This window comes from Pelobates fuscus, chromosome 8 (genome assembly GCF_036172605.1).
Source record: "Pelobates fuscus isolate aPelFus1 chromosome 8, aPelFus1.pri, whole genome shotgun sequence".
NCBI classification, from domain to species: domain Eukaryota; kingdom Metazoa; phylum Chordata; class Amphibia; order Anura; family Pelobatidae; genus Pelobates; species Pelobates fuscus.
The window spans coordinates 168,794,832-168,815,886 of record NC_086324.1 but is presented as its reverse complement, the minus strand read 5'-3'; the positions used below and the strand labels follow the sequence as shown (position 1 = coordinate 168,815,886).

The window sequence follows — 21,055 nt, the reverse complement described above, 5'->3', positions numbered from 1 at the left end:
GCGGCCATCTTAACTGCCGAACAGCGGTGTTTGGTCGTCGAGCGTCTGGAACTAAAATCGGACGCTCGACTACCCAGACACCGCTCAGACCTCCAGGATCCCCAAATCGTATGATCCAAACTGCCGAACGGCCCGCCGTTCGGTAGTTTGTATTCTCCAGTTTAGGGGATTCATCCGAACCAAAGATTGGGGTCGGATGGCTGAGCTATTCGGCACTTTCTAGGCAGTGAAGTAGACCGACTACAGGGCCAGAATCTATGGAGCCGTTTTCGGCTACTGTGTCCCTGCAGTCGGTCAAATCTTTAAATACCTGTAACTCCCGAACCCCTGGTCTGATCTGGGTGAAATTTGAATATGTTACTCACCCAGAGCAGACCTACCAGGGGACCCCTCATTTATCCTCGTACCCCCCGTATTTAGGGGTCATTCAGAAACTGGGGAAAACTCGGTTCCCTCTAATTAATTTACCTGCTAATCTAAGGGGAGGAGAGGGAGGGGAGGTGATTGTGAGGTGATTGGTTGTTTTGAGTTACCTCCCTTGCATGGGAAAAAGCCATAAAAGAAATTGTGTGAATAAAGCTGACAGTTGACCTCCAAGCTATGTGTCGTCTAGTTCTTGGAGGGAAGGGATTGTAACCACGCTACCCGTTTGATACCTGTATTGGATTGCTGTTCCTGTCTACCAGCGGAGCTACCTTGGATCGTACCTCTACTCCGCTACAATTGGTGGCAAGCGACGGGATCGTACTACACAGCAAGAGGCATTCAGCAGGAATTAAAAAGGACTGAATGGAAACAGATTATACCCTCTTGAAACGGGACACGCTAAAAGAGTTACTGGAAGCGAGAGGGAGGATAGCAAGCAACAAAACAAAGGCTATCCTAATCGCAGAACTCATGGAAGGAGACAGAGTCGCAGCTGCTGCAGCACCTCCAAGGGAGGGGGAAGAAACTGAGTTTACCAGAGAATATCGGGCCAGGATGGCTCTATTCTCACCAGCCATGGCAGCACAGAAAGCAGACCAGGTGTACAACGATGTACAGGCTCTCTTTATGCAGCGATCAGCGCAGGGGAGCGCAACAGCGGCCCCCACCCCGCCAGCGAAAGCTAAAATACCGTACCAGGTATTCAAAGCATTTAATGATACCGAGGGGGACATTGATGGCTATTTACAGAACTTTGAACTTTTGTGCCAGCTACATGCCATTAGCACTGAAGAACAAGTACGAGTGCTAGCGGGTAACCTATCCGGCCGCGCAGCAGATGCCTACCGAGCAATGCCGGCAGAGGATATCAGGGACTATCAAAAGGTAAAACAAACCTTGCTCGCACGGTATGCCCTTACACCTGAAGCATACCGAACACAGTTCCGGCAATTACCCAAATCAGAAAAAGACTCACATACAGAATTTGCGCACCGCCTACAACGGGCCGCTGACGGGTGGCTTGAGGCAGCCAAAGCCGTCACGGCCCAAGAGATCAAGCAATTGATGATGCTGGAGCAGTTTTACCGACGTTTGTCTCCACAGTTACAGATCTGGGTAAGAGAACGTAAGCCCCGTACTCTGCATGAGGCCGCTCAACTAGCCGATGAGCATCTGGACTCCCGGCGGGAACAGCATTTCTCCAGTAGAGTGCAATCTACGCCAGCTGTTCCCCAGCTTACCCCAGTAAATCCGCCCCGACCAGGGGGGACCTACCAGTCCCAAACCCCCCGGTACAACAACCGGGCATCGGTCCGGTGCCATGCATGTAACCAGCTGGGTCACATGCAACGAGACTGTCCCCAAAACCGGGCCAGACCAGCCTGGAACCCTCAACGACCACCAACCACCCCCCGAGCCGCGGTACACTGCTATCAGGGCAGGCCCTGGGCTCAACCTTCCACCTCTACCCAAATAGAAGAACCCTTGGGCACCCTCCATGAGGTAAACCCGGTCCAGGCGGCCTCAGACAACCGCCAGGGCCATCGACAAGTGGTCCATGTGGAGGGCAAGCGGCTGGAGGGGTTAAGAGATTCCGGGGCCACCATCACTCTGGTACGGAACCATTTAGTGGCTCCGAACCATCTCACTGGGGATTGCATTGCAGTTCGAGTGGCAGGGGGAGCTATCTACAAGGTACCCACTGCTAAACTACATTTGGACTGGGGAGCGGGGGCAGGACAAATTGAAGTGGGGATGATGCAGGATCTACCTGCCGATGTGATTTTGGGGAACGATTTGGGGGAGCTAACTTCCGCTTTTGTTACCCGGCCTCCTCCACAGGAAGCTTACCCGGTCGTCACCCGCCAACAGGCTCGCACCACGGCACCCCACCTTGACTCTGAGGCTCAGGTAAGCACAAACCCCCCTGATCACACTGTATTACCCTGGGCTGCCCCATTAGAATTTGGTAGCGAGGTCGCCCTGGACCCGTCCCTACAGGTTTACAAGGACAGGATAGATAAAGACCAGACTGGCAGAGAGGGGGAGAGATATGCTTGGGATAAGGGGTTACTATACCGGTATGCCGAAAAGGTAGTAGCCGGATCCATTCCTGTACCCATTAAACAGTTAATTGTGCCTCGAAAGTATCGACGAGAGTTAATGCGAATCGCCCACGACATTCCCATGTCCGGACACCTAGGGATCAGCCGAACCAAACATCGGCTGTTACAGAACTTCTTCTGGCCAGGGATATCACAGGATATTAAGCAGTACTGTAATACCTGTGATACCTGTCAGAGAGTAGGAAAGCGGGGGGACCGATACAAGGCCAAACTACACACCCTGCCCATTATTGAAGAACCCTTTAGCCGGGTAGCGGTAGACATTATCGGACCACTGAGACAAAAAAGCCCGTCCGGTAAGAAATACATATTGACCGTGGTAGACTATGCCACTAGATACCCCGAAGCAGTAGCCCTGACGAATGTACACGCAGAGACCATAGTAGACGCCCTCATGCGTATATTTACCCGTATGGGGATCCCCCGGGAGATCATTTCAGATCAGGGTACCCAATTCACGGCTGAGGTCACGCAACAGCTGTGGAAAGTATGCGGAGTCCGAGCTATCCTTAATTCCCCATACCACCCCCAGTCCAATGGCCTCTGCGAACGGTTTAACGGGACCTTAAAACAAATGATCCGCACGTTCGTAGCCACTCAGAAGAACTGGGAGCGGTTCTTACCCCATCTCCTGTTCGCCTACCGAGAGGTGCCCCAAGAGTCCACTGGGTTCTCTCCCTTCGAACTGTTGTTCGGAAGGAGGGTAAGGGGACCCCTAGACCTAATAAGGGAACACTGGGAGGGGGGAACGACCATTGACGGCACCCCTATCGTACCCTATGTGTTGGAGTTTCGGAACCGCCTGGAGGAATTGACCCGGGCTGTGCGCAACAACCTCCAGGCGGCCCAGACGCGCCAGCGCCAATGGTATGATAAGGGAGCCAGGGACCGCAGCTTTCAGGTCGGCCAGAAAGTACTAGTCCTGCGCCCCGTCCCTACTGACAAGCTGCAGGCTTCCTGGCGGGGCCCATTCAAGGTGGTAGAGCAGGTCTGCGATACCACCTATATAATCGGCCCCTGCGCCGGGACCGGGGACAGACGCATGTTCCATGTGAACATGCTGAAGCCCTACCACGAGCGCACAGAGGAAGTATCCGCCATCTGCGCCTCGGCTGCAGAGGACACAGATAACCTACCCCTCCCTGACATGCTGGCCCGAGGAACGCTACAAGAGGACCTCGCAGCCGTACAGCTAGGAGACCGCTTGAATCCCCAAGAAAAAGCTCAGGCCCAAAGTTTAATTAGGGAAAAAGGAGCCACTTTTTCCAACCTCCCGGGGTATACCCCGTTAGCTACCCATCGGGTAGAAACCCTAGACCCGATCCCACTCCGTCAACCGCCCTACCGCATTCCCGAAGCAGTGAGGGGGAACATGTACAAGGAATTGAAGGAAATGTTGCAGTTAGGGGTAATTGAGCATTCCGATAGCCCCTGGGCATCCCCCGTAGTACTCGTGCCGAAGCGGGATGGAACTACCCGCTTCTGTGTAGATTACCGGAGGCTCAATGATAAAACCATATCCGATGCCTATCCCATGCCCCGGATAGACGAGCTATTAGACAAAATGGCTAGGGGGAAATACTTAACCACCATTGATCTGTGTAAAGGGTATTGGCAAATTCCTCTAGCCGAGGACGCCATTCCCAAGTCGGCCTTCGTCACCCCATTTGGCCTGTACCAATTCCGGGTCATGCCATTTGGGATGAAGAACGCCCCGGCCACCTTCCAGAGGATGGTGGACCGACTATTGGACGGGTTTCAGGAGTACGCTTGCGCCTATCTAGACGACATAGCCATCTTCAGTTATTCCTGGGCCGATCATCTAGACCATATCGGAGCAGTACTAGACCGCATCCGGGAAGCCGGACTGACCCTCAAGCCCAGTAAATGCCATATAGGGATGGCCGAGGTCCAATACCTCGGACACCGAGTAGGCAGCGGCCACCAAAAACCCGAACCAGCCAAAATAGAGGCCGTAGCTAAATGGCCAACCCCCCGCACTAAAACCCAGGTACTAGCCTTTTTAGGGACGGCAGGATATTACCGAAAGTTTGTACCTAACTACAGCGCCCTAGCCAAGCCCCTTACCGACTTGACCCGCAAGAACCTTCCCAAATTAGTAGTATGGGCCCCAGAGTGTGAACAGGCCTTCCAACTCCTAAAAAATGCCCTTGTTAATGCCCCTGTGTTGGCTGCTCCCGATCCGACTAAACGCTTTCTCGTCCATACAGACGCTTCAATGTTCGGATTGGGAGCAGTACTGAGCCAGATCGGAGCCGATGGCGGTGAACACCCCGTAGCTTACCTCAGCCGAAAGCTTTTACCCAGAGAAGTAAGCTACGCCGCCATCGAAAAGGAATGCCTTGCCGTGGTGTGGGCCCTCAAGAAACTACAGCCCTATTTGTATGGACAAACCTTTTCCCTGCTCACAGATCACAACCCGTTGGTCTGGCTGAACCGGGTGTCAGGAGACAATGCCAGACTGCTGCGCTGGAGCTTAGCGCTTCAGCCCTTTGATTTCAATATTCAATATCGCCCGGGGAAGCTCAATGGAAATGCTGACGGGTTATCCCGACAAACGGAACTAGACAAGTGATCTGTGGGTACTCCTCCAGACATCCCCAAGCCGATCCGTTGGGATCAGACTGTGTATGCTGGCTTGGTTCTGGGGGAGCATTGTGGCAGAAGCAGCCACCAGAAACTCATATTTACATTGTTATTTGTCCCTAAACCTATATGTCCATGCATCTTATATATGGTACCAGCATGTTAAGGAAGAATAAATGTGCACCTACCGTTATTGGGTCCGTGGGTGGCCGCCGTTCGCCTAATCTCCACGTGGCGGCGGCCATCTTAACTGCCGAACAGCGGTGTTTGGTCGTCGAGCGTCTGGAACTAAAATCGGACGCTCGACTACCCAGACACCGCTCAGACCTCCAGGATCCCCAAATCGTATGATCCAAACTGCCGAACGGCCCGCCGTTCGGTAGTTTGTATTCTCCAGTTTAGGGGATTCATCCGAACCAAAGATTGGGGTCGGATGGCTGAGCTATTCGGCACTTTCTAGGCAGTGAAGTAGACCGACTACAGGGCCAGAATCTATGGAGCCGTTTTCGGCTACTGTGTCCCTGCAGTCGGTCAAATCTTTAAATACCTGTAACTCCCGAACCCCTGGTCTGATCTGGGTGAAATTTGAATATGTTACTCACCCAGAGCAGACCTACCAGGGGACCCCTCATTTATCCTCGTACCCCCCGTATTTAGGGGTCATTCAGAAACTGGGGAAAACTCGGTTCCCTCTAATTAATTTACCTGCTAATCTAAGGGGAGGAGAGGGAGGGGAGGTGATTGTGAGGTGATTGGTTGTTTTGAGTTACCTCCCTTGCATGGGAAAAAGCCATAAAAGAAATTGTGTGAATAAAGCTGACAGTTGACCTCCAAGCTATGTGTCGTCTAGTTCTTGGAGGGAAGGGATTGTAACCACGCTACCCGTTTGATACCTGTATTGGATTGCTGTTCCTGTCTACCAGCGGAGCTACCTTGGATCGTACCTCTACTCCGCTACAACAGTTACACCCAATACACAGATACAATCTATACCCAGATACAATACACACATACCCACCCAATACACAGATCCAATACAAAGATACACAACACACACAGATACACCCTATACACAGATACTATACACAGTTACACCCAATACAAAGATACACAACACACACAGATACAATCTATACCCAGATACAACCTATACACAGATACAAAGAAACACAACACACACAGATACACCCAATACACAGATACAATCAGTGGCGTACACATGACCTATGGGGCCCCGTGTGAAAATTGATCCGTTGGCTCAGGTAAGTATAACTCGCCTTCCCCTGCACCCCTTGCTACAGCACTGCCAGCGACACGGTCACCATCGGGGTCTTTATTTCTTCTGAGTGTTTCATAAATCTTCATGAAATAGTGATACTGACTGTACTGAAAACACATTGAAATTCCAACATAATCCAAAGATTCCATAAGACAATGTAGGGAATACGGTCTTATGGACAAGCCTGAGGTTGACAGAAGGCGGAGCTTTGCAATCAACTTCTGTCCATTCCCAGCGGCTGTGGGATTCAGCCATCGTCTCGCTTACGGCAAGACCTGATCTATGGGTCTCCCGTAGTTTTGCAGGATCCTCCATAGACCTCAGTGTTGTACTCTCACACATGCGCAAGTGTACAGCATTGACATGGCTACTGTAAAGTGCCAGGAACTGAAGTGTGTCCCCTGGAAGGTGGTGGCGGCAGATCTCTTCAGGTTTGTAATCCTACCTGCCACTGCACCACCAAGGCCTCTGAAAGTGACGATCCTCTTCAACCTATTGTTCCTGTAAGTTTTCTTGTAATTGTCCTATTTATAGTTAAATCCTCCCTCTCATAATATTGTAAAGCGCTACAGAATCTGTTGGCGCCATATAAATGGCGATAATAACCATCACATCTTACACTCAGCACTGCTCTATTAAACCCATGTTGTAGCTTTATTTAAATTAAAATACAGCTGAGAATTCTCACTTTACTGTCTGCTTTATAAATATTATATGTTTATGTGAATTGGATGATTTCATGGAGCTTCCTTCGGGCTTCGGTCAATGCATCTTCAATGGAAATGCATATTGTAAACCCTGCCTACATAGAAAGCCGGCTCCCGGCAGCTCCAGGTAAGAGAGCAAACGTTTTAAAACAGGCTGCCCCACTACCCACGGATCTGTGCCAGGGTACTCCTTCAATCAGAACCACTAGAGTGCATGGTGAATGCTCCATTTTTAGAACTTGACACCGATAAAGATCTCCACAACTGGAAGAGCTGATCCCGTATGTAGAATGAATCATCCAGTAATCGTTTTTATTTTATTAGCATGGTCGTTTCAATCACATTAACACTGGATGGTTAGCAGGGTTTTCAGGGCATATGGAATAAAATAAATAAATACAATCTACTTGTTCATGCTGAACCAGCCATCCACCACACAAGTCAGCCAGCCATTACAAAGAACTCATAGATTTAATATTAACGGTGTGAATGAGATGTTGGCAATCGGCCTGCTGAGTTATTCATATCATAGGAATCATTTAACAAGATCCCACTGATCTTTCTAAACACTGCTCTGGCCAATATCTGCCATATAAACACAGCCAATTGGATCAACAGTAATCGTGCTGGGTTTGATATGGTATCCGCTGTCCCCACAGAGTCCACCAAGGATAATGTATAACACACAGAAATCTAGATAATAAATGGTGCAATGTGCCCATAAATACAAATACAATGGGAGATATGGTCAGATAAAGGGGAACTTATTACCCAGCCAAGCACAGCATCCTTGGACTGGGGAGTCTGCTGAATTTGGATAGTCTGATGACTGTGTATGTCAGGCTTGCACGTCTTTAAAGGAACACTTCACTAATCATAACCCTCACACCGTGGGGCAGTGGTTATGGTGCCCCCATTGTAAGTAATCAATTATAAAATGGTTTGACTTTTTACCCGGGATTCACTGGGTGCTGCTCCCAGCTTCGTCTCCTCATCCAAGAAAGCCAGAAGTCTCTGCCCCCACCAGCTAGTTACTCTCAGCCAGTATGCTAAGCCATGCAACTGTAGTGGAGACAGGGATCCGTGCCTGGAGTACTCCAGGTAAGGAGTAAAACGGTTACACTATGGACATGGGGGTTCTAAGACACCCTTGGCATGATAACCACTACAGGGTGATATAACAGTTATGGTGCACAGTGTTCCTTTAATCCCATCTCCAAAAATAAAATTTCACAGTTTAGGAGATACCCCCACTGAAAACATGCATGCATTTAATTGCACATTTTTTCATTACGGGTATATCTAAAAACGTTTGTAAGACCTCCCCTATTTCAATATCCCAGACTTTCTGTGGCTGGCCAATCACAGACTTCCCAATGCAGCTCAATGAGAAGTATTTACAAGGCAGGTGTTTTGAGCAATTGCTGCCTCTTGAATTTAGCTTCACTGAGCTAAACAACCAGGAAGTAACAGCACTTCAGGTAACAGGTGTAAAACTTATTTAATAAAAGTGTAATTGTGAAACCATTACTTCATTTTGCTTAATTGGATTTTTTTTCCTTCGGTAAATGAAAATACCAAACACCAACCATGCCCATGGCTCATTAACTTCAAAAGGTAACCACGGAATTAGGTGCTCTCCTTGTGTGGCCACGAAAGGAGGCAGCGGGACTTGGTTGTCGAGTGTCTGGAACTAAAATTGGACACTCAACTTCCCAAACTTTGCAAACGCCTGCTTCCTTTGCCAACCAGCCAAGAGAGCGCTATTTGGTTGTTTTGTTCCCACAAACTAGGTGAACAAACGCTACCTAAGAGCCAGGGGGGTACGGTTCGAGGATTTGTTCGGTTTACAGACTTTCCAAATAGACCGACCGCACAACCTAATCTCATGGAACTATTTCTGAGCAGGAGCCTCGTGTGCGGTCGGTCGGTCAACAAAAATAAAAAAAGACCTCCATGAAACTCCTGACCCGACCTGAGTGATTTTTGAATATGTTGGTCACACAGATCAGGGCTATCAGGGGACATAACTTTTGAGGGGTTCCTAGGAAGTATGTGCAACTTTCTGAGTTCTGTGAAAATGTGTGCTTTTTGGGTTTGGCAAGATTTGACTTTAGCATTTTGCTTGACTCAAATATCTCCCAAGTACAGGGGAATAATTGTATTACTGTTGTCTGAGTGTCCTGGACCTGAGAGCCAATGAAACTGTAAAATATAACTTGTCACTGTCCCCTCTCAGGTCCAGTGAGAAATGCCCCTGGAATATGTCAATGGAAACCCTGTATGTTTGTGACTGCATAAAAGCCAGACGGTTAGCCTGGATAAAGCATTCCTGTTGTACCCTTCATCTAGTCTAGTCGTTGCTGTGAAGAATCTGCTTGGATGCTGTTTTTCGTCTGGGAAACGTTTGAATCAACACCTGAACTGCGAGCTATAATCACTCAGGCTCCTGCAGTTCGGGAGGAAACAGACGAATGGGTATCTGCAATTACCAGCGTTCGGAACAGTAATTTTCTATTAAAATCTGCACTTTTTGTAAATTAAAATAAATTTAAAAAAAAGGACGCAGTTCACACACTTTAGGGGTCTGGAGTGTCCCTTTAAATCAGAAACTCTCTCTCAGAAAGATAACATCTTCAGCACAGGGTGCACTAACAAGATGGACTTTACTCATTGGAATCCTTATCAATGACAGAACGAATGAAAAAGACCAGTCAGTTTTACTGGCAGTCTCCCCTCCCCCCCCCAATCACAATTTATTTTAAACTAAACAATAGTTTGTGTGTATGATTTGTTTTCTTTTAAGAAAGGTTTGACCCTAAATCGTTCAAACTTTACACACTAACTTGCTATAGAACGATTGACTTCAGACCTTTCTATTAAACTGATAGTTTGTGACAGAGCAAAAAAAGCTTTAAAAATATTTTGCTGCAGAGTTTAATTTCTGAATTCAGTAGAATTGCATCTGTGCTTACATGACAATTACGTCCAGGGGTTTGGTAAAACGCCGAATACCCATTCAAAGAAGCGAAAGAATGATCAGCAAAAATAAATAAGATCCATGTACACAATTACCAAAGGAGGTTTTATTATTTTTTTTAACCAGTAGCATTGCTAATTGCACAAAACTCACTTATTACCCATTCCCTCCCACCCAGATACCACACTATTTCCAATGACAAAAACTTTTAATTATAAAACATAAAAGCCCCTGCCCCTTTCACAATACTCCCACCCACCCACCCAAACAAAAAAACAAAACAATGAAAAGAATTCAAAACTTTGTTATTCAGTAAATTGCAACTGGATCAGCAGGAAAGCGTATGGAGAGAGACTAAGAGGACTCTGCGTGTGTTTGGAAATCATGGGTAAAACAGATAATCATCAAAAAAAAAAGTATGAAAAATATAATATATTAAACAAGCAAAACAATAAAAATCTGTATGAGCGAATGTTTAACACTTTCCACAATACAGCAATGAATATCTTTTCAGACGCACTGAGCAAATCAAGGTTGGGTTGCCAAGGCCGGAGCATTCTTTTCTGGTCACCTGTATTTTTGGCTAATTGCATTGATACACACATTCCCGTATCTCAGCGAAAAAACACCTTCCTGGTTAAATCCTGTACTAAAGTAAATCACTGCAGTTGGTACACGAACGAACTGTTCGTAGAAGTATTTAAACCCCCAATAAGTATTGCTTTTTAGTCTTGCCTAATAAATTTGTAGTATTTAAAACATTTTAAGCCAAAGATCTTTTTATTTTTGCAGGGTAACAAACGGCACATGTAATTAGTTATCTACAGGTCAGATTCCACTAGATTTTATAACGAACCAGTCTGTTATCTGACAAGGTCTTGTGTTTGGGCACCAGCTGATTTTTCAAATGCAATTTTATGTATTTAGCATTTCTTATACACATCAAAACCTGTAACTAGAAGACCAACAACTTCTCAGTGTTCACTAGAGGTCCAGAGGTGCCAATGTGTTCCAGCTGTATCAAGTCGTTCGTAAAAATCAATGGCTCTAAAACATACTAAAATTAAATCATCTTTCAGCGAAAGGGACTGGTTGAACCTGGATCAAGCCACCCTTTGTTGACAATGCTGGGAGGAGAGGTGTTCAAGCAGACACTGACCGGTTTATAAACAGACTTCATGTTTACGGTTCATTCTAGGCAAGGATTGCTGTATTGGCCTGAACATCAAAGGTAGTCAAGGTCAGTCTTTCCAAACTCTGTGTACTTCATCTCCCACAATGCCTTGCCAATCTTCTAGTTGGCAGTGCATGAAATGGAAATGTAGGCCGCTGCTTTAAAAATGGAAAAGTTCACCAGCGCTGCCCTAAAATTACCCAACATTGCCAAATCCATCAAATGCCTTAACCATGTGTAACCCCTCTGAGACCACAATTACATCAGTAGGTCTGCCTAACCTTGGTCCTGAAGGGGCTGCTAAGCCAAGAATGAATGCGTTATCTGAGCATGAACGTAAATGAATGGTTGCACACATTGAGCTATAATTACATTAGCCTTGCCTATGAGCCGTTATATATAGCTTATCGGAAAACAGTTGCACAAAACATTAAAGAAAGCACTTCTTTTCACTAAAAGCACTTAAACGAAAAACAAACCTATTTAAAATGCACAATAAAATCTAATAAAAAATAAATAAGGATATTAAAAAGAAATAAAGGCTATTTTGTTGCCAAACAGCTGTTTTCAGAGTGGAAGAGGAGATAGCTGCCATTGAAAATGAACGGCCATAGCACATGGTGGTGGGAACTGCAGAGTTTGGGGGCAAAGATGTCACAAAAAACCAAACGGAAGCTCCATTTAACTGGTCTTATGTGCAGCTCGTTAGTAGCCTGGTTTCAGAGCCGGAAGTGCATATCACTTTAGGAAGGACTTGCTATCAAAGCGACATCTATCCACATTTATGGTGAAGAATTTACACGAGGAATATATATGTGATGGTGGGCCTAGCGAATATCCATTACATCATATGGAAAGTGTAGGGTGTGTAAATAAAACAAGATAAACTACGCCTTTTAAGGGAAATGTCATTGTGAACACTGACAAACATGCTTGTGAAGTGATGGAGACTGTGAAGGTCAACATGTATTCACTGCATACTTTGTAAAGGACCAAACACTGTGTCACCTACGTTTCAGAGAAGGCAACTTTCCTTGCTGCAAATCTGAAGATATACACACCCCTGGCTCCTCTTAAAAAAATATGAAACAAAAACAAAGGGCATCCACTTAAGGTTGGTGTAAGAATCAACGACTGTTTCTTTTTTGTTACTACAAGGAGCTAGATTAACCAAATACCTGTTCTACAAACGGTTTATAAAGGCAAAACTTCAGGTTCATTTTAATTTTTTTTTGGAGGGGGGGGGGGGGGGGGCAGGGGAGTGGTGATAAGGGGGTGCAGAGCAACAATACATAGGTGATCAGAAAAGGTAGCCCAGTATTTAATTGTTTTCATTTGACACACTTTAGGGTGAGTGAAATGTGGGGAGGGAAGCAAAGAGTATATTATTGGGTACTGTACAACTAGGGAGGGGTTCTTCCAATAAAAGTAGTCATCTGGAGGACACACACACTTGTCAAAACCAGGATGCTGGTGTCTGCAAGTCAACGTTCATATGTCCTTGAACCAAGATGTGGTGAGAACCTCGAGATGTGCATGCACTGAAATCTGTTTAAATTCTACGTTCTGAGCGTTGCTGTGACGAAGCCAGGAGATGGGATTCATGGTGTGGGCAGTAAAGAGAGGAAATGAAAAGGACTGAAAGCTCTCGATGAGCAGTCGCCTTTAGTGCAAGGCTGGAGAAAGTCCAGCGCCCACTTCTTCTCCCACAGGCCTCCCCGGAAAGAAGTCGATGTGTAGACAGTTCACAAGAATTTGGCTTGTGGTGTAGAAGTCAGGAAAAAAAAAAAAAAAAAATTAAAATAAAGGATAACAAAAGGAGTCAAGGATGGACTGATGAGGTGTTAAAAACAAGGTAGCGATATAATCCTCAGAAGATGCCACCGAGGGTCTAATGGATGTAAGCCCGGTACACAGCAGACATATCATTGTCTGATTGGTCCAATGCTTTTGCCCTCTTGTAGACCTGAAAAACAAATAGTTGAAATGAGCTAAATCTTGGACCAAAAAGCAATTTTACTATAAAATCAAGGTGTTCAAATTAGCTTTGTAAGCAGACACTTAAAGCGTGTGAAATCGTTCATTCTACTACAAAAATTGGCAAATTGTGTGGAAGTTTGCAAAACATTTTGTAATGTGGAAGAATTGGTATTGTAGAGAATTGACTGTACATTTCAGTTCAAAGCAGCCAAGCTAGATTAATAGCAGCGTTTGAGAAATGCCTGTTTTTGCTTTATTGCTCTAGAGATTTGGCATTTATGCAAATGGATTACCAATCTCTCTTTGGGGATGTATTCTTTAAACACTGAATAGTAGTGAATCGAAAACCAAATTGCAAATATTGGACATAAACAGCCAAACTGTTACTGTAGCAGAGTTCAATATTGTTTTCACAAATCAGCTATTTTTGGAACACACATATCACTACAATTTGATGTTTAATGTGACCTTTTATGTATATTTACCCTAAAAGATTATTGACCCTTAAAGCACATTTCAGGCACCACCACTAAAGTGGCCTGGCGCCATCACATACCAAGTAGTCAAACCATTTTAATGTTTTCCCCCAGCATCACAGTCAGTCTTATTCTGCAGCAGAAGCCAGTTGTCTCCATAGAATAGAACATGGCTTATACAGGAGTGTGCTCACTGCCTGGAAACCATAACTTCTGCCTGGCCTTGCTTATCCATAGAGCAAAACAGATTCTCTTGGAGAGGACTGGAAGCAGTAACCACTGTCACAGGCACCCAGTGTGATGCAGGCAGGTTGTGAAACTGTACAAAAAATGGTTTGACTACTTACCATGGGACAGCGCCAGGGCACGACAGGCACCATAACCACAACAGCAGCCATGACGCTTTACTTTATATTTCACAATTACAATTGAAGTGATAGAAGGTCTGTATATCTTCATTTAAGAGCTAGCAGGACTTATTAGGGCAATATAAAATGTCAAAGTATTTACAATAAAGGTGCCTCATATTTTCTGTTATTTCTATTTATAAAAAAATGGTAGTAATATCCAAGTATTGTTCAGAGATTTTTACTGCCAATTGATTAAAGATATTTTCTGTCCAGATAATCAGGACCAATGGATTCGGGGCAGGCAACCTTTGACACTCCAAATGTTGTGGACAACGGCTCCCAGAATGCAAAGCATCATGGAAGATGTAGACCACAACATCCAGACTGCCGAAGGCTGCCTACGTCTGGCAGGTTACCTGCAGCAGTGGTCATTCCCCACACAGAGTCAGAGCAACAGAAAAATAGCTCCAATCTCATGGGGTGCAGTCACTTACCTCGTTTGCCGCGGCCGCCATCGGGGTTGGATGGTTAACGGAATCGCCGAGAGCAATCGCTAACCTTAAATCTTTCTGGATATACTTCAAATAGAAGTCTGGTTTGAAGTTCCCCTGTAGGATGTCTAAAAAAAATAAATAAATAAGGAAACTACTGTTAAACACAATCTGTACAGAACTGCTGACCCTTTCCTTCAATATCTGCACAGAAAAAGGGGGAAGTCCTGTCTAATGCTGGTCCCCGCATTCTCTGCTCTAATACTGCATGAATAAACCAGGGGAAGTCCTGTTTAACGCTGGCCCAAGCACTCTCTGCTCTAATACTGCGTGAATAAACCAGGGGAAGTCTTGTTTAACGCTGGCCCAAGCACTCTCTGCTCTAATACTGCGTGAATAAACCAGGGGAAGTCTTGTTTAACGCTGGTCCCAGCAGTCTCTGCTCTAATACTGTGTGAATAAACCGGGGGAAGTCTTGTTTAACGCTGGCCCCAGCAGTCTCTGCTCTAATACTGTGTGAATAAACCGGGGGAAGTCTTGTTTAACGCTGGCCCCAGCAGTCTCTGCTCTAATACTGCGTGAATAAACCGGGGGAAGTCTTGTTTAACGCTGGTCCCAGCAGTCTCTGCTCTAATACTGTGTGAATAAACCGGGGGAAGTCTTGTTTAACGCTGGCCCCAGCAGTCTCTGCTCTAATACTGTGTGAATAAACCGGGGGAAGTCTTGTTTAACGCTGGCCCCAGCAGTCTCTGCTCTAATACTGCGTGAATAAACCGGGGGAAGTCCTGTTTAACGCTGGCCCAAGCACTCTCTCTGCGCTAATATTGCGTGAATAAACCGGGGGAAGTCTTGTTTAACGCTGGCCCCAGCAGTCTCTGCTCTAATACTGCATGAATAAACCGGGGGAAGTCTTGTTTAATATTGGTTCAGACACTCTGCACTCTTTTTTAGCATGAATGACTAAGCAGAGGGAAGTCTGGTCTAACACTAGTCCTAGCATAGAAACATAGAATGTGACGGCAGATAAGAACCATTCGGCCCATCTAGTCTGCCCAATTCTCTAAATACTTTCATTAGTCCCTGGCCTTATCTTATAGTTAGGATAGCCTTATGCCTATCCCACTAATGCTTAAACTCCTTCACTGTGTTAACCTCTACCACTTCAGCTGGAAGGCTATTCCATGCATCCACTACCCTCTCAGTAAAGTAACGTAGCATTCTCTACTCTAGTACAGTGTGAATTAATAACTAGGGGGAATCTTGTTCTCTTATTACCTGGCAAGGAGGTTCACTTACTTTGGCACTTTTGGTCCAGAAAGATGCTTGCGAGCTGGCCTTGATTCAGGATGTCCAGCAGGGTCTGCTGGGATTGGCCAGTCACTTGGGCTAAGGTCATGCCCTCAGCTATCGTCGCCATGAAACTGCCCTGCACCATATTGAGGATTAGCATCATCCTTGCCGCATTGCCCACTTCACCTGTCAGAGAGGAAGAGGGTTCAATGATAACGAACGAACAGTAAACTACTCAATTTAAGACTAGTAATCTCTGCAGTCATGACATCTTCATATGCTCGAAGTTTATTTAGACTGGTATCGGTAATTTATTTTATTTTAAATAAAAATTTTGCCACAGCAGTCATGAACCACAGTATGCTGCGGCATGCTTCTTGCTTCCCCTCTAGGGGTCTGGCAGTTCATTGCATCGTGGGGGAAATTTAGCATGGAAAGAATAAGAACACATTATGTTTTCATCTGGTGGAACCGCCACAAAGTAATCTGGGGAATCTATACTAGGGATGCACGGAAATGAAAATTCTGGGCTGAAACCGAAACTTCAAGATGCCCTTGGCCAAAAAACAAAACAGACTTTTTTCCTTAAATGATTTTAAAATAGTTTTTTCTATAATTTTATTAATATTAGACTTTATTACACAGTGTGCGAGGGGGGTGACCGGAGAGACCGTGACCGAGCGAGGGGGTGACCGGAGAGACCGTGACCGAGCGAGGGGGTGACCGGAGAGACCGTGACCGAGCGAGGGGGTGACCGGAGAGACCGTGACCGAGCGAGGGGGTGACCGGAGAGACCGTGACCGAGCGAGGGGGTGACCGGAGAGACCGTGACCGAGCGAGGGGGTGACCGGAGAGACCGTGACCGAGCGAGGGGGTGACCGGAGAGACCGTGACCGAGCGAGGGGGTGACTGGGACACTGGGCACAGCCTGCTCACTGCTCACCTGGAAACAGCACAGGAGCTACCCCACACAGGATCTGTGTAATGGGGGATGTCAGTGAGGCCGTGCCGGGTTGGGGAGCTGTCAGTGAGGCCGTGCCGGGTTGGGGAGCTGTCAGTGAGGCCGTGCCGGGTTGGGGAGCTGTCAGTGAGGCCGTGCCGGGTTGGGGAGCTGTCAGTGAGGCCGTGCCGGGTTGGGGAGCTGTCAGTGAGGCCGTGCCGGGTTGGGGAGCTGTCAGTGAGGCCGTGCCGGGTTGGGGAGCTGTCAGTGAGGCCGTGCCGGGTTGGGGAGCTGTCAGTGAGGCCGTGCCGGGTTGGGGAGCTGTCAGTGAGGCCGTGCCGGGTTGGGGAGCTGTCAGTGAGGCCGTGCCGGGTTGGGGAGCTGTCAGTGAGGCCGTGCCGGGTTGGGGAGCTGTCAGTGAGGCCGTGCCGGGTTGGGGAGTTGTCAGTGAGGCCGTGCCGGGTTGGGGAGCTGTCAGTGAGGCCGTGCCGGGTTGGGGAGCTGTCAGTGAGGCCGTGCCGGGTTGGGGAGCTGTCAGTGAGGCCGTGCCGGGTTGGGGAGCTGTCAGTGAGGCCGTGCCGGGTTGGGGAGCTGTCAGTGAGGCCGTGCCGGGTTGGGGAGCTGTCAGTGAGGCCGTGCCGGGTTGGGGAGCTGTCAGTGAGGCCGTGCCGGGTTGGGGAGCTGTCAGTGAGGCCGTGCCGGGTTGGGGAGCTGTCAGTGAGGCCGTGCCGGGTTGGGGAGCTGTAAGTGAGGCCGTGCCGGGTTGGGGGATTGTCGATAGGATTTGAGCATCACTGGAGTAATTTTCTGCAGATTTGACAGACTTTCGGCCGGAAATTTTAGCGCATCCCTAATCTAACCACAATCTCACTCCTAACTAGGGGTTAATCTTTGTAGATGATGCAGTACAGACAGAAGGAAAAAGTAGTTTGGATAAATGTCACTGACGCACAGTATAAGCGGCCTGGGCTATGAAGGAGATTGTTTCCCCAGTGACCTGTGCTTTAGAGTGGATGGGAAGGAGTTTATTACCTAGAAAGAAGGATGCTTTGCCCATGGCCTGGAAGCAGCTGCTGCAGTCTTCATAAACACCTTGATCACCGGCTGCCAGGATTACCAGCATACCATCATTGGATAACTGCTGATTGCCGGACACAGGAGCCTCCAAGAACCTCCCACCTCGAGACACAATCACCTACAAAAGAGAGAAATTATGAAGGGACATTCTTCACCCCCAAAAAAAAGACCTAATAAAATTTCCAAAAGGTGCTAATAAAAAAAAGTTGCAACCCCCCCCACCCCCCAAAAAAAGGATCCATCTTCATCCATTGAGGGTTTGCGTTCTATCAACAAGGGCAGCTATCTATCAACAATGCTCAGTTGCTAGTTTTAATGTTTAGTAGATATGCCCCCAACTCCCAGATGGCAGATAAGGCATATGGAGATAAAATAACTCAATTTTAGCAATATGGGGGTCTTATTGTGGTGTTTGGAAATCAGTGAGTATTCATAAAACACACACACTGGGTACAAGATACATTTGTGGTGTATTTTTTCCCCCTATAGATACTTCAAGTTCTACATAATATCAAAGTTTCTACATTACCTGAGCTACTTCAGCCACAGTTTCTGGGTCTACGGTCGACATATCCACGTAACACTTTCCTGGACGGATCCCCTGCAGCACGCCACTGGGTCCCAACACCAACTGTACAAGGAGAATCCAAACAGAACACATTAGCATCAGGGAACCAAATTCCATTATAATTAACACAAATACTCACAGTGCAAATAATCACACAAAACAGTGTGACAAACAGCTAACTGTTACGGGGAATGTTTTGCTGGTTTGTAAAACATGCAGTACTTGTTATTACTTACGTCAGTACTGATATTATCAGAGGGAATTAACCAATTAGCATTGGCTAGGTAAGGATTAATGCTATTTTAGGGTTGGGAATAGTGTAGAATTAAGGTTAAGGTAGGTGCATGCTTTGAGTGTAAGTATAGAGTTAGGGGTAAGGTTGGTATAGGGTTACCATTAATTACCAAAAATTCATTTAGATCCTAGACCAGGTGTAGGCAACCTTCAACACTCCATATTTTTGGAACTACATCTCCGATAATGCTCTTAAGAGCCAAGATGCTGGCAGAGCATCAGGTGAGATGTAGTGCAAAACATCTGGAGTGCCAAATGTTGCCTACCCCTCTCTCCAAGACACATGAGCCACTGAAACAATCAGAACTGATATTTTAATCTATTTTTAATATTGAATTAATTTTCTTTAGTTGTACTTGATATTTAAAAGTTATTATAAGCAAAAACATGCATCCATCCATACATGTTGTGTTAGGAATACATAGAAGATTATTACAAGACTTTTTTTTCCCCCCACTAGCTGTGATTAGCAGGTACATATCTGGCTCTCCTGTCCTGTACTAGTTTTAGAATACCTACTTGGTGTTGGGATTTTTGCAATTAGGAATGGAGTTTATTTTGTCCCTTTTTGAGACTACGCATCTCAACATATTGCAAATAGATTTCCAGACAAAACTGCGCAACTGTAAAGTTTTGGAATGTTGCATATGCCAGATAAAGACGCAGACTTGGTATCAAAATCAGCCAACAGTGTATTAGGCACACTCAGTTACTCCACTTCTAATACTGAATGCTTTGATTGTACAAAAAAATATTTTATCATTAGAGAAGGTGCAGTAAAAATATTAATATAAAAAGAAAAGGAAAAAAAGAAGAAAAAAAAAAGAAGAACAAGCACCCAAGAATGTTTCATCAAGAGCTTGGCCATGAAAGAAATGTAACAAGTTCAACATCATTTACACAATGTAGGATTTAACAGAAGGTTCCACAGAGGTGGGAAAAACCCCCCCCAAAAAACGAACAACAAGACAGAACGTACATCTTTGGCCGCTTTGGGATCTGCCACGCAGGCAAACGTGATGTCACAGGTAGAGACCACCTCAGCCGGAGTTCTTCCCAAATTAGCCCCCTCTTGGATGAACAAGTCACACTGTAAAAGGACAAACACAAGGTCAGAGAAGAGCATCTGGCATTTGTGCCCACACAGTACATACCCCACTAAAGGTAAAGTCCAACTTATTCACAAAACAGGGTGCTCAACAAATTGTCTTTACCTTTGTCCTTTCATCTTGATCCCACACTTCACTGTGAATTCCTCCAACGGTTTTCTATTTTAGAGAAATAATGTAAATTGATATTCCCGTGGGCTATGTGTAAATTAAGTTTCATAGGTGCTGTAATTCCAATGAAGTATGAGATCATAGCTAGATGTACACGCATACCACTTCCAGTTAATTTAACGCAAAGAAAAAGAAAATCAGTAGAGAGTTTGCTGTCTCCACTCACTGCTTCTAAATGTTGGTAAATAAACAGCTCAAACCCCCTCGCACTCAATACACTCTCTAAAAATAAAACATCACTTTGGGCCAAACCCAATATATTTTAAGAAAGGACTGTTTTAATTAAGAAATGGATTAAAAAAGCAGTTTTTATTTTATTAATAATAAAAAAAATAAAGAAACAAACTATTTTCTGTTTTTGTAAGATTTGAGCATTCTGTTCTTTCTTGGTGTGATTTTCTAGCCTATGGATGACCTACCTTGGCACATAGGTATTTCTGAACTCTAATTCTCATGATGCTCACAGCATCATAGGAATTGTAGTTCAGCTAACAGCACCCAATAGGTTTCTTTAATACTTTAGCTGCTTTGATTTAACTCCTATCGTACTCTACCAGGTCACAGGCACTAACATTTATATACACGAAAATATATATTTATGGTAATAAAATTCTCCACCATCAGACAAATAAGAGGAATTCTGTGCTGAACGTACCTTCTCTGCTGTCCTATTCCACACAGTTACTGTGTGCCCCATTTTCAGCAAGTTGGAGACTATTCCGCTTCCCATTAGCCCCAAGCCAAGGAAACCAATCCTACAGAAGTAAAAAAAATAAAATAAATATTTTATGAACAATAACAACCATGAAAAAACAAAAAGGAAGATTAAGTATTGTTCACTCAACATTAATCTGAAAACCAAATTGAATGTCAGATGCCAGGGACACTGCAGGCAGAAGTTGAATAGCTTTCAATGCATTATTTAGACATTGTGCTGAGAGTATGCAGACTAGATACATATACACTATTCTTCCAGTCCCTCTGGCTTTGCATCTTGTACACAAGCTTTG

The 21,055-nt window shown here is 45.7% G+C and overlaps 1 protein-coding gene across 6 annotated transcripts in view; it reads right to left on the bottom strand.

Annotated features, from left to right (window-relative positions):
• Positions 1 to 10,415: 10,415 nt before the first annotated feature.
• GLYR1 (glyoxylate reductase 1 homolog) overlaps positions 10,416 to 21,055 on the bottom strand; it is a 70,268-nt gene continuing 59,628 nt past the window's right edge. For 4 of the 6 annotated variants that reach the window (XM_063430754.1, XM_063430753.1, XM_063430758.1 and 1 more), the window contains 8 exons: positions 20,701 to 20,800; positions 19,980 to 20,033; positions 19,745 to 19,855; positions 18,433 to 18,534; positions 17,859 to 18,021; positions 15,893 to 16,072; positions 14,600 to 14,724; positions 10,416 to 13,265 (listed from right to left, as the gene is read on the bottom strand). In XM_063430754.1, coding sequence (XP_063286824.1) covers positions 13,191 to 13,265; positions 14,600 to 14,724; positions 15,893 to 16,072; positions 17,859 to 18,021; positions 18,433 to 18,534; positions 19,745 to 19,855; positions 19,980 to 20,033; positions 20,701 to 20,800 — 910 coding nt within the window. In that variant the 3' untranslated portion in view covers positions 10,416 to 13,190. The remainder of the gene's footprint in view (positions 13,266 to 14,599; positions 14,725 to 15,892; positions 16,073 to 17,858; positions 18,022 to 18,432; positions 18,535 to 19,744; positions 19,856 to 19,979; positions 20,034 to 20,700; positions 20,801 to 21,055) is intronic. The other 2 variants (XM_063430756.1, XM_063430757.1) reach the window with 1 other exon arrangement.